This window comes from Brachypodium distachyon, chromosome 1 (genome assembly GCF_000005505.3).
Source record: "Brachypodium distachyon strain Bd21 chromosome 1, Brachypodium_distachyon_v3.0, whole genome shotgun sequence".
In the NCBI taxonomy this organism is placed as follows: domain Eukaryota; kingdom Viridiplantae; phylum Streptophyta; class Magnoliopsida; order Poales; family Poaceae; genus Brachypodium; species Brachypodium distachyon.
This window is the reverse complement of record NC_016131.3, coordinates 8,375,202-8,388,477: the sequence shown is the minus strand read 5'-3', so window position 1 is coordinate 8,388,477 and position 13,276 is coordinate 8,375,202. Positions and strand designations below refer to the sequence as shown.

Here is a 13,276-nt window from a genome sequence, read left to right as displayed (position 1 = left end):
GATCTGTGGCAAGTATGGAAACGTGATCGGCGAAGCCGACTCCAACGCGTGAAACGAGATCAGCGAAACCGACTCCAACACAAACTGGGACGAGTACGGACTCATCCACCCATTGTTTTTGTTAGAAAAATAAAATAAATGGGGGCGAAAATCAATCACCAAGCTCCGCCACTATCTTCCCTTTGCCGGTCTCGTCTGGGCTGCACTTCCTTCCCGACCAGACCACAGCCAATGCGAGTGTGTGCTCCTAGCCCCCGATCCGCGGCAGACGACGCCGAGGCGGCGCATCCAACAATATACCCAACCCGGGGCTGGAGGAGACGTCGCATGGCCTCTGGTCGCTGGCGGTTGCTTGGAGGGGTGGGGAGAGAGGCGAGATCGCGAGGAGGACAAGAGAAAGGGGGGCGTGCGGGCGGCCGTCGATCGCCGCAGTTGCTTGGAGGGCTGGCGGCGGAGGGGTGGGCAAAGAGGCGAGATCGCGAGGAGGAGAGGAGAAAGGGGGCAGGTGGGCGGCACAGAGGACGAGAAGAGAAAAGGGATCGCGAGAAGGATGCTCGGGACACCGGCTCCTATGCTAGGGTTTTGTTAGGCCGGACTGTGAATTTGGGCCAGGCGGGATTGGGAATTTGGGCAATAAACAATGACATGTGGGGTCCAAATAAATAACCAGGTTTTCGGGTTCGGATTTGGCACTACTAGACCCGGACCCGCTAGACCCGACGGGTCCAACATTTTACCAATTGCGGACCCGCCGCAGGTCTATTTTTTACCAAAGCCGCATGCTAATCGGGTCTAGACCCGTCAGTTTTGAGGGTCTCAGGCCCCCCATTGTCATCCATAAGTGAGATGGGCAGGTGACTCAACCGGCAGAGGGATACAACGCAGAGCGTCAGCGGTAGAAGAGGGCGCCGCCCGTCAACTGGAGGAGGCGACGCGCCGACGCAGCGACGAATGAACTTTTCATAATTAGACATGCTAACATAATATGGATATATCGTATTGTTCTTTGTTTGATGTGGTTCTATATATGAGGCGTGGCCCGATGTGCGTTAAATATGACATTTAGACCTCATTCTTCTCAACCATCATCAGAATTCGGCAGCATGACCACCTTGCAAAGTGGTAGTGACGGCCATCGCGTGCGTGTCAGGTTAAGAAGGAGCACCACGTTTTGTCGTCCCGCACCAAACAAACAAGTTAAAACATGCGACAAAAAATAGAGACGCAAGAAATGGGGGGCTCCGAAGTGTGGAAAATGGTGCTGCCGCCGGCACTTAAGTGGAACAACGATGAGAGTGCCTGTTCACCCATCGTCGGCGTTCGGCGGCGTGATGCCCACGACAACCTTTCAAAGTGGTTGTGAAGACCATCTTTCAAAGTGGTTGTGAAGACCATCGTGCATCTGGGCGGTGGCAACGCACGGTCATTCTGATATATAAAATAAATGAGAAATTCATAGAGAAAAACCGACTTAACCAGGGCGAGAGAAAAAGAAAGGCGCCTGCCTCGTCTTGTCGCCGGCCTCAGTCGTCTCCCTCTCTCTACCCTAGCTCGCCCACCCCGCCGCCCTTGCTCATCCCAACGTGCCGCCCCGTGCTCCTCCCCAACGTGCCGCTGCTCCTTCCTAGCCTTCGGTCCAACTGTACACCCCCCTGGCGCCGCTCTCCCTCAACGACAGCTTCAATTGCGGCTCGACGGTGATCCAGCGGCGGCGGCAGCGACATGGTCGAGCGGCCGCGGTGACAGACGACGGCAAAGACACCCTTGGTACGTTGCTCCTTTTTCTGGTACCCGTAGCGAATAGAACAGCGAATCAGGGGAGCGAATTCAAACCACGATCCAGATCGATCGATCGGGATCGGGGTTCGAACGTGGCCTGAACGAATCCGGAACCCATGTACCGAATCCCATCCCTACACTGATTTATCCTCATTCTTTTACTTGTTTTGTTCTTCTAGGATTTCAGGTGCCCCTTCTCGTTCTGAATGGCAGACCTAACGGACTTGGGCTGCTGTAGTTGTTTTAGCTTTTTAAGGAAGCCCAGTGTAAAAGTAGGTCGACCTAGGGAGACTGATGGCATCTTATCCCAAGATTTGTTGAAGCGTCAATCTAGTGAAGATCTTGATGGGAGCTTCTACACTGGAGATGATCCTGACAGAAGCTTTTACAATGGGAATGACCTTGATAGAAGCTTCTATAATGGAGATGATCCTGATAGAAGTTTCTATGACAGAGATGGTACTGATTATGTTCATGAAAGTGACGACGAGCCGCCACGGAAGAGGTCTGAAGATATTATACTGTCAAGAGCTCAGAGTGGCTTTGCATGCAGAGAAAGCCTAGTAAAGGAGACTAAAAAAGTATTTCGCTCAGAGGTACCATCTTCCTAGACATTTTGTACCAGTATTTTGTGCTCGCGTTTCAATTCTTGATTATACATAGAAGCCTATGTATGAGCCAGTTCAACCTCTCTTAAGAAGCCATGAATCATTCTTTTAACACAACTGACACTTCTCCTTCAAAGTCGCAAAGATGTTCTTACTATTTGGCCCTTGTTAAGTTTACCTTGATTAGAAGCAGAAGTGTGCTGTTTTTATTTGCATTTTCTGCTTGCCTTGCCTTGGGAATTAATGTGATACGGCATCTTTTCTTTTGCTTATCACCACATGGTTGTGTTGATTATTGGTCTGATGATGTTAGGATTGTACGTGGAGCTTTATTTTGCCTTTCAATATGAAGAACCAAACCTAGTTGCAACCTCTCTTAAGAAGGTCTTGTTCTTCAGAAAAATGAGGATGCATTTTCCTTTTGTTTCCCTAGAGTGTTGTTCATGCACATGCACATTTTGTTTACATCCATTCATGTATTTATGCTGCTTTACTGTTGCATGGTCCATAATTTCTGAAAATATATTTGTTCAGCAGTTCTACTCTGAAAAGTTGAGAAGATAGCTATTAACTAGTTCAGTCTGGTCCAGGCGATCAGACAATTTCTGCATTTTTCCTCTGTTGAACTGTATCGAACTTTATTAAGTTGGCCAGCGGTTGAATTGGTCATAGTTGACTTCGTTAGACACAAGACCGCCATGTACAGAGTAAAATTTAGCACTTTTGAGTTAGGGTTTTAACTAGCATCTTCTCCATACCAAACATTAAGCCTGATCCACTATCTGGCTATGATTTCTTGCTTTTAATTTTGAAATGGCTAACGAGTAATCGTTTCTCCGAGAATGATTTGTAATCATTAATTTTAGCGCCAGATTATAAGCAAACATGGATCTCATCACACATGATCCACTAAAAGAGTAAAAAAAGCTTGCAATATTTTTATTATTTTAAACCTGGTGTACAAATTGGTGAACTGATCGCTGTTCTGACCTGCGATGCCAGGGCTTGAGCAAGTTCTCATAGTCATATCATGGCCTTTGCATGTCTAGTGAAGGTCAGAGAGTTAGTGGGAGCATATACCTTTTGCACTGAACACTATGATAACTTTTTTCCTTTTCCTTTTGCCACGCTTTAGGACGAACTTGGTAATAAGATGATCAATCAGTATGTCCACCTGGGCAAGATTGGTGCTGGAAGCTATGGCAAAGTGGTAAGAGTGAGAAGCATTAAATGTGCTATTAATGAACTTCCCTGGATAACTGGCTAAATCATTTTATTCCTTTTTTCCTTTCTAAACAAAGGTTTTATACAGAAACATAAAAGATGGGAAGCTATATGCAGTGAAGGTAATGCTTTCCACTCTCTTCTGTGTTGGTTACATACATGCCTTGTTAATCACTTTCATGATTCTTGGTCACATTTTCTTGTGGAAGTTCATGATGTGCTATTTCTTTTTTGTAGTAGTTATTGATTTTTTTTTCATAATATGCCTTTCGGATATGTTGTACTCTTTTCACGCTCGCTGTTAGTTATGGTAACTGCTTACATCAGGAATCACTATCGACCACTTGTTAGTCTCAGGCTGATGGAATTGTAGCATTCCCCCCCTTTTTTTCAGGTATTAAATAAACCTTACATGATGAAAGTACGTGTTGTACGGTCAGAAACAGCTATGTCAGATGTTCTTCGTGAAGTAAGTTATTTTGTTAGTATTTGTCTGTATAATATTCTTCATTTTGCTATTCTTTCACATGTGTGCAAAGTTCTCTGGGAAAATAGTGTCCGAGCTTTGAAGATACTAACACTAAAGGACCTACCACACATAAGTTAACCAAGTTGAGCATGCTCACTGATCACGCTTTATTCAGCATACGAACTCTATAATAGAATTCTTTTTTTGCAATTATTTTGTTAGAATGATTTGAATAAACTGCTTGCTTCGTTGATATTCATGCTTTATATTTACAGCTACAGAAAAAAAACTAATTGTGAGGGCGCACCACTTAGTAGCATGTGGAGAATGTGCCCTTCTTAGGTCAAGAATGCTCTAACCTTGACATTTATTTGCGGGTTTTTTCCGTGACAAGCAATCTAGCACATCACTCATCTCACCTGACAACTTACAAGCAGATGAATTCTGCGTTCTATTTTCAGTAGAAGCATTTTGGCTTCAAGAGAAATGGACCAATTGAATTCATGGTGGGCAATGCATGTGCATGGGCCAGTAATATTTGAAGGGGCCAACTAGACAATCATGTCATATTTAGCCTACATAATCATTTTCCATTGGCTTGTGGAGAGGGGCAGGTCAGTGCCAACGTAGCTTCACCCCTGGTTGCAATGGATTAAGTGATAGACATGACCACTATATAAGTGGACTAAATACTCGTTTTTGGGGGGTCAAAATGTAGAAGCATGTTATTTTATGTGGTAGCACTAGGCAAATAGCACAAACTGTGCATATATAGTTGCATAGTGTATCACGTTTCCTGATTTACATGAGAATCAACTCCCTTATTTGGTTTCCAAATTTCTAATTAGTCTCCTTTTTTTTGCATTGATGACAGGTATCCCTCATGAAAATGTTGGATCATCCCAATGTAGTTAATCTCATCGAGGTGATTGATGACCCAAACACAGATAAATTCTACATGGGTATTTATTAATGCTCCCATCTTGCGTTATTATTCTAATAGGCCATTATTTAGGCTTCTTGTCATCTTTGTCAATACTTTTTGTGATTGCAGTTGATTCTTTTCCCTTTCCCTTTCCAGTTCTTGAGTATGTTGAAGGAAAAATGGTCTGTGATAACGGTTTAGGAGAAGCTACTTCCAGAAAATACTTGCGGGACATAATCGCTGGTGTTATATATCTTCACTCTCATGTAAGACTTCATTCCCCCCCCCCCCACTAAAAACCGTTGCTCACGGTTGTGCTGTCTGCTGTGCTATGTCAGGGCTTGCCATTTATAACCACTGATGGTACATAAAGCACATATATAGCTTGTTAAAACAATTTAGTAGCGTATGTTTATTAGCACATTGCTCATATTAATGGAAATTTTAAAACATACTTGAGTGGCTCTAAGTTTGTGCGACACGCTTATTTCAAGAAGCCTATTGATTCAGGTTTGAACAGCAAGCACAATCAGACTTTGTACTACACTCTTAGCCTATGCTTGGTGTAGCTGCTTGGTTTTTGTGTCTCTGAGGTACCTGATTTCACTGGCAAAAATTATGCTCACTTAATTATTTTAGGAAGGAAACTCGATATATGCAATCTTACTGACTATTGCACATGAATGAGCTTGCTCCCTTCCTTCATAGGATGGGTTAAGCTTGAGCTTTCATAAGTTTAAGCCTAGTGAATGGGCTAGTTGTTGAGTTTCTTACACTGTGGCACCATTTAAGCTAGAGATAGAAATACAAGGGAGATGTGAAACTGTTTTATTCTAGAGTAGGGATGCCTGTGGCCTTCTTTATGAAGTCGGGTTTTATAATTTTCTGGTTGTATTTACCAATAAATATGGCATGACACAATAATCCTATCTAAGCTACTAGACTACAACTATAATTAGGATGGGATATGCATCAGAACTTGCTGTGCCTATTGTTATATAAAAGCTCCAGAAATACTGTATCCAATTAATCGAAGCGGGCAATCAAATGAAATTGAATCAAGTACATGTGTTTATGCATGCACTTCGGTGCATAATGCGTCTTGGTTTCGGTGCGAATGGATCTTAGTTGCAGCTGCTTCCAACAGTTTACAGAACACAATACAATTTTTTGCTTCTTAAGTACGTCCATGTTGATGTTTCTCTAATCCCCTGTTTCGTGCAGTTACATGCTCTCATTGATATATATGTGCTTCACTACCTATAGTCACTCATTTCTCTATGTTATGGACTGTGTTATGTGCTTCACAGTTTGATAGAAACATTTTTTCTTGTTTTTGTACGCAGAACATCATTCATGGTGATATTAAACCAGACAATCTCTTGGTCACAAGTACTGGCAACGTGAAGATAGGGGACTTCAGTGTTAGCCAGATTTTTGAGGTGTTCTCTTTATCCTGTAATTAATTGCATGGCCGGTAAATTTTATTCTCACTGTCAAGGCTTTTAAGTTGAATGAACCCCCAATACTTTTGTAGTTTTTGTTACTCTGTTTGTTCAAAGTATAATCTTGGGATTCAATGTTTCTACTTCTAAAGCCAGGGAAGCATACTTAAAATATCCTCTCGTTCGCCCTCATGAGAATTTTGAAGATTATTCAAGTAGACAATGAACTTTGATGATAAAATTCTTTTAGTAAGCCTGATTTTTTAGAGGGTTGATTACGTATTATGTTTCATTGTTTTTAACTGAACAAGTAGTCTTCTTGATCATTTATAGTACGCAGAGATGTGTGTATCATGGTATGTGTTTTGAGGCTAATTCTTCAGGATTGTCGAGCTTCATTCATAAGTGCTTTACTGATATGTGGTACTTGATTATATTGCAGGATGATGATGATTTGCTTTGGAGATCTCCAGGCACTCCTGTTTTCACTGCACCAGAGTGCTGTCAAGGTACAATTATGTGACATTGATTTGAGTTGTCAATATGGCATGCACAATCATTTCTATCTGAAGTACAACTGGTGATTATTGGAATATTGGGTAGCATGGTAGTTTAGATGTTCGGCAGCTAAATGGCTGTAGTATTCAGATAAACAAACCCGCAGCCCCCGGAAACACCCAACTAGCACACTAGAAAAAATGAGGCCAACTCTAGCAGTATACATTTGGATGCAGAATATTGTGCGACTGTAAGTAACCAAAGCTTGGGTTGTGAGAACAATGCCAATGAATAAAAAATTCGACAATTCTAGTTCTCTGGCTAATAGGTTCAAATTACTAATATTCCTTGGCCATTGGCACAAGCTTGCTAAATTTCTGTCTCTTCTACTGCAGGTTCTGCGTACCATGGTAGAGCAGCTGATACATGGGCAGTCGGTGTTACTCTATATTGTATGATTACTGGGCACTATCCATTTCTAGGAGATACTTTGCAGGAAACATACGACAAGGTGCAAACATATATTCCTTTTGCTTTTAATTTACCTGTTGCATAGAGGAAACTCATCGAAGTCACTGCTGCTGAACAGATCGTCAATGATCCAGTGGAAATACCTGACGACATGAACCCCCAACTTGCTGATTTACTGCAAAAGATTCTCTGCAAAGGTTCTTTTCCAAAATAAGTTGTTATCGTCCTATTTTTTTTTTTATATCAGGGCGTGTGCTCTATTAATGGGCGTCCTTTATGTTCCCATGCTTGGCTATGCTGCAGATCCAGGAGATCGTATCACCCTGCTGGCTGCGGCTGAGCATCCTTGGGTTGCAGGGGACGAGGGGCCAGTTCGTGAATACTTTTGTAGATGTGGTTTTGGCCGCAGGAAAAGAATTGATTTTCAGGAAACAGTGCAATAGCAAACCGGTCACTGGGTGGGTGTAGTGTATAGATAACTGATAAAGAGTGTCAAAGCAAATCAAGTGAGATGGATGACGACTGACAAGGCGTTTCTCTTTGTTTTCTCTTTCCCTTTTTCCAATTGAGTTATTTGGTGCTCGGCTGATCATCTCTCCTCAATTTTGGGTACAGAATATAGTGGAATGCTATTCCCTGTTCTTCAGTTTTTCTGTTACGATAAACATCAGTGTCAATCTAGATGTATGTCGTGATGTATGTGCAATTTCTTGAATCCAGTATAGTGAACGCTCAAAAGAGGCAATACATTACACTTCTTTCTGGAAACTGCGTCCGGTATTCCATTTTATGAGCGAATGACGGCTTATCTTTTGAATGTGTATCTTGTATAGCCTATTTTCCGAAGAATGTGTATCGTGTATGTAGGCTTACAGCGAAACCCAACCCAACTAAATCATGTTCATTCTCATCTTAACGATTTGGACGAGAAGCATATAGGATAAGAATACCCGACCCATTTTATGAACAGTTTGGAAGGGAACCATCGTCATCCAATAAAACTATCTCAATTCACTTTAGACGGAAAACTAGCACAAGTACATGTGCCTTCCTACGGATTTCAGAAGTAGTACTCCGTACGAATTTATAGTAGATGTTACTTGTACTATTCTATTATTTGGCAGCATATAAATCATGTTCATTCTTATCTTAACGATTTGTACTAAATCAACAAAACGATGTAAAAATTAAAGTGATGGTCTGAAGTTGATGCACCATCGCCACCAATTGAACATTTATAAAAGTATATATACAGAAACTTGGCAACCAATTGAACGTTTACAAGAGTATTTAAAACAGTAAAACTGAGCACAATCCCAGCCCTTTCAGCCCACCTGCTTTTTCGGCTGTTGGATTTACCGTCTGGACGAAATTTGACCGTCCGTTTGGGGTTTTGTCCTATGAAGGCTCTCGACTTCCTTCTTCTTAAGGATGACATGTCCTTGAAAATCTTCTGCACATCGAGAGCTGCGCTAGCGCAGATGGCCAAGTACGCGGTTGTGCGGCCTGGCCGCGCGAGTTCAAGTCCCCGTGAGATCAAAATTCGCATGTCTCACCCCTGATTTTATTCCCCAGATGTTCTGGCCTCACACGTTTGGTACTTAGTGGTAATGCAACGTACCCATTGCCGACAGAGTCTGTGGTGGCTCTAAGAATCTAATATGCGTGTAATAGGGTATAAATTGTAGTTCTAACTTGCGCACTAGGATTGTGGTGTGTGTTAGTGCGTGAGTTCAGATGCTACGGCTGTATCGTAATCGAGGGCCTTAAAAAAAAAATCTTCTACACATCACAGCTGACCTGATCTCCCACGAACCAAATACGGCCCTAGCCATCGACCGATCCAATCCATCCCCGATGGAGCAGCGTCACGCGGACCAAATGCAGGGCGAGCGCCCGAAGCGGGAGTCTCCTGACCAAGGCCAGCAGCAGAAGCAGCCTTCCTCCCTGAAACCCGACGGGCGCGAGGCTGGTCCGGGAGTCCATCGTCTCCAGCAACCCCAAGGCAGCGGACGGCGAGGATGGGAAGCCGCGGCGGACGGCTCGTCGGACATCCTGGCCTTCGCGCCCTCCGTCGACTGGGTGAACTCCAGCCTCGAGTGACCTTACCTTGTGTTTGTACCCACTTGTCTGCCAGATACAACTAGCCCACCGCCAAGAGTATGTCAGTCGCTTACATAGTACAATAGCACAAATAATTTGACCACATTAACCTTTGTGACAGATCAGAAAATACTAGTATGGCAGCAAAAACCGAGAAGAGTTGCGCATATGCATATAGAATTGTCAGATACATATATGATGAAAGCCATTTGACATATAACTTATTCAGTGGGTGTGGCATTTATATATGCCAAACTGATACTTTTTTCTTTCAAATATGTACTATATTTAAAGATTGGAGTCTGGACATATGATTCCAGAAATGCTATTCATCTACAGGGTACTGTGAGGAATGGGACACAGATATAGCTCGGTTTTCCTGCTAACTGTTACTCCAAACACCTCTGTCATGTCTATTTCTTGCGGCGCAACTCCAACAGGCAGCTCCCAATCGAAATGGTAAAGAAGGTTAGCAAGAGCAATCTCAACATTTGCATATGCGAATCCTATCCCAGGGCAAATCCTCCGTCCTACCCCAAATGGTGTGAACTCAAAGTCCGCGCCTTTGAAATCGGCAACATTGCCGTTGTCTCCTTCGAACCTCTCCGGCATGAATTTCTCCGGCTCATCCCAGTACTTTGGGTCCCTCGATATAGCCCATATGTTGATAACCACGACTACCACTGTTGGCACGTCGTATCCTTGTATTTTGCAGGCTTGAAGGCGTTGCCTTGGGAGGAGGGTAGCAGGAGGGTGCAGCTGCAAGGTCTCCTTGATGGCAGCCTTAAGGTACTGCAAGCCATTTAGAGTCGTATCATGTACTTTGTCATGTCTTGTGAATATTCGGCGTGTCTCTAATTGTGACTTCTGCATCACCCTTGGGTTTGCCATTAGCTCGGACATGGCCCATTGCAGAGTAGTCGTTGTGGTGTCGAGTGCTGCACCGAAGACATCCTGCGGAAATGGTACATGCATGCATATAAACCGCATAAATTCCACGGAATCGTCCTAGATCCACTATTGTCGAACTAAAAATTAGTGGCGTAATGATGATGTAGAAAATACTACTCCCTCCGTCCAACAAAAAATATCTCAAATTTGACCAAATTTGAATGTATCTATACACTAAGTCATGTGTAGATACATCCAATTTTTGAAAAACTTGAGACATCTTTTGTTGGACGAAGGGAGTACAAATATAGAAACACAATGATATATTCTAACATAGGCAAATGAGATCACAATAAGAACCAGTCACAATGAGAAACACCTCTCGGTGTGGTGGTGGAGTTGTGGTTGCATGACTTCACCCACCAGAGTTCAAATACTGGTGCTCCCAATTATACTTTAAGGGTTTTTCCTACAGTCTTTTCCTCAAAAAGAAAACCGGATAATGCACAAGGACAAATTCAATAAAATTATCAATAGTGCTAGAACACATGAAAAGTGTATATGCAAAATTTAGTTTAAAAGACCATCATGTGTGCATTTGAAGAAAAAACAAAAGTATGTACGAAGTATAATATTTTGTAACATATAAGTATTATATTATATTTTATGTTTTCTATGTTTGCCGGTATGATCATATTTGTACAAATATTAACATGCACACTTGTATTCTTGTACCATGTTTCGATTTGATTTTATATTGTGTACATATGTCACGTAGACCAAATCGGTTTATAGGTCCGTAGGTTGTTTTACCCTAGTAAACTAACCATGTAGGTTTTGAAAGCCGCATTAGCCGTCCACCTCTAATAATAAGAATATAAGATCATTGAACACATTATGCCCGTAGACACACTTATTGGGAGACAAGCGATGAAACTGCCACTTCGTCGGTGAATCAACAAGGAAAAAACAAAAACATAAAAAGACGTGTCGTGAGAAACACAGACTTCACACAATAGGTTGCAATGCCTACACTAGGACGAGGATGGAGTCGGAACACCAATCTTCTAAATAACGACGTCTCCATCGTTAAGATACCACCGTCAAGAACACGTAACAAATACTAAATCTAACGATACTAAATATCAAACCGACAACAAAGATCGTTGATAAAACTAAAAGTCAATATAGGTTACCGTAAAATAAATAGAAAGTTCTGCAGCCCATGAAGCAGCCCTACCAGATACAGTTTTCAAATAAATTTTTTGTCAAAAATAAAAAAAGAGTCTGTCCCTGAAATTTTATTTTAGAAGTTGTAAAATTGGAGGAGACCTTCTAATATTGTAAAATTAGAAAAACTGAAAATTTCATTCTAAGAATTCATTTTTTTCGATTATATATAACTAGAAGGTTATTCTAGAAATTCAGTCGTCAAAACGCACGCTGAGGCAACACTGGTGTGAATACGCTCGATAGTTGCAGAGAGAGCTTACCGTCAGCACTGCACTTATGACTCCGTGGGTCAGGGAAACTCGCGATGCCGCCATCCTTTTGAATCCGTAGCAACACGTCGACCATGTCATACAAGTCGTCTCCGTCTCTGGCCGCCCTTCTCTCCTCATGACTCTCGAGGATGTTGTCCATGAGCCGGAACATGTTTTGTCGGTGCCGCTCCGCCTTGCCGCGGCTGCGCGGCAGAAGCCGCACGAGCCGCGAAGACGGGAAGAGGTCGCGGAGGTCGAACAACGACGATGGGTCCGCTCCTTGCTTGACCATCTTCAGGAACGCGGCGCCGTCGGGCATCCTGTCGCCGAAGATGGCTCGCACGGCCGCACCGGTCATGAACTCCCCTAGCCGCTCGTCGATGTTGACGAGCCGCCGCCGGCCACCTGCAGCTGCCGCCTGATGAAGCGACGGGACGAGGCGGGACACCACCTCCTCCCTGATGCGCCGGAACGCCTCGACGCGGCGGGGGCTGAGCAGCTCCGTCATGAGGATATATCCGCCGGAGCAGGCGCCAGTGATCGCCGTAGGGCGCGAAGATGATCCCTCGGCCGTGCCTAGAGAGCTCCTCGATGCCCGGGCTGCTCGGGCGCTCCGAGAAGGCGGCGTCGTAGCCCTTGCAGATGTCTCGCACGGCCTGGGCGGAGGAGACGACGATGACCGCGCGCTCGCAGACCCGGAGCAGCATCAGCGGGCCGTGCCGGAGGGAGAGGTCGCGCATGGCGCGGTGCGGGAGCCCGCGCCGAAGGTGGTGCAGGCTGCCGATGAGTGGCAGCTGCCACGGGCCCGGAGGCAGCCTCGGGCGGGGCTGCTGGGTGACGTTCAGCACGACGCATCGGGCGGCGGCATAGACGAAGAGAGCCACGAGGAAGCATAGGGCGTAGCTGCGGTGGTATGGCAGCGTAAACTGCTAGCTCTATCTCCACGGGCAGCATGCTAGGCGACCTAGCAAAGTACTGTAGTAGCAAGATGAGCACCAGCCAATGCCTCGGTGCATGACTAGCAAAGTAACAATGGCCTCCATTCTCCATATATAGATGTGATGTGATCACATCACATTCACGGCGATGGTTTCTATGAGGCAACAGTGATGTCTCGAGATAAAACAGTTGGTGCTTCGAATCAAATTTAACCAGAGAAGACCTGTACGGAAACTTGGCATAAAATGGTACGGTGCGGGCATCCGTAATGGTACGTTCGCATCGCCCCAGCAGACAGCGAATGGTACGTTCGCATCGTCCAGGCCGGCGGCCGCGTCCAATTGACAATCCATCTCTTCAGCCTCGCATCGAAGGCCTGGCAGTCTCGCCCATTTGGCTTTGGCTCGCGTCACGCGCATATCTGGCTGCCGTCCAATATT

At 44.3% G+C, this 13,276-nt stretch overlaps 1 protein-coding gene and 1 pseudogene across 1 annotated transcript; one reads left to right on the top strand and one right to left on the bottom strand.

Annotated features, from left to right (window-relative positions):
• The first annotated feature begins 1,469 nt into the window (after positions 1-1,469).
• Positions 1,470-8,181, top strand: LOC100826504 (serine/threonine-protein kinase GRIK1). The gene is made up of 12 exons (XM_003560700.4): positions 1,470-1,767; positions 1,959-2,375; positions 3,523-3,597; positions 3,689-3,733; positions 4,006-4,080; positions 4,955-5,042; positions 5,162-5,271; positions 6,352-6,447; positions 6,893-6,959; positions 7,344-7,459; positions 7,538-7,616; positions 7,723-8,181. The coding sequence occupies exons 2-12, from the start codon at positions 1,986-1,988 to the stop codon at positions 7,860-7,862; spliced, it is 1,281 nt and encodes a 426-aa protein (XP_003560748.1). The 5' UTR covers positions 1,470-1,767; positions 1,959-1,985; the 3' UTR covers positions 7,863-8,181.
• Positions 8,067-13,189, bottom strand: LOC100834748 (annotated as a pseudogene).
• Between the last annotated feature and the right edge of the window lie 87 nt (positions 13,190-13,276).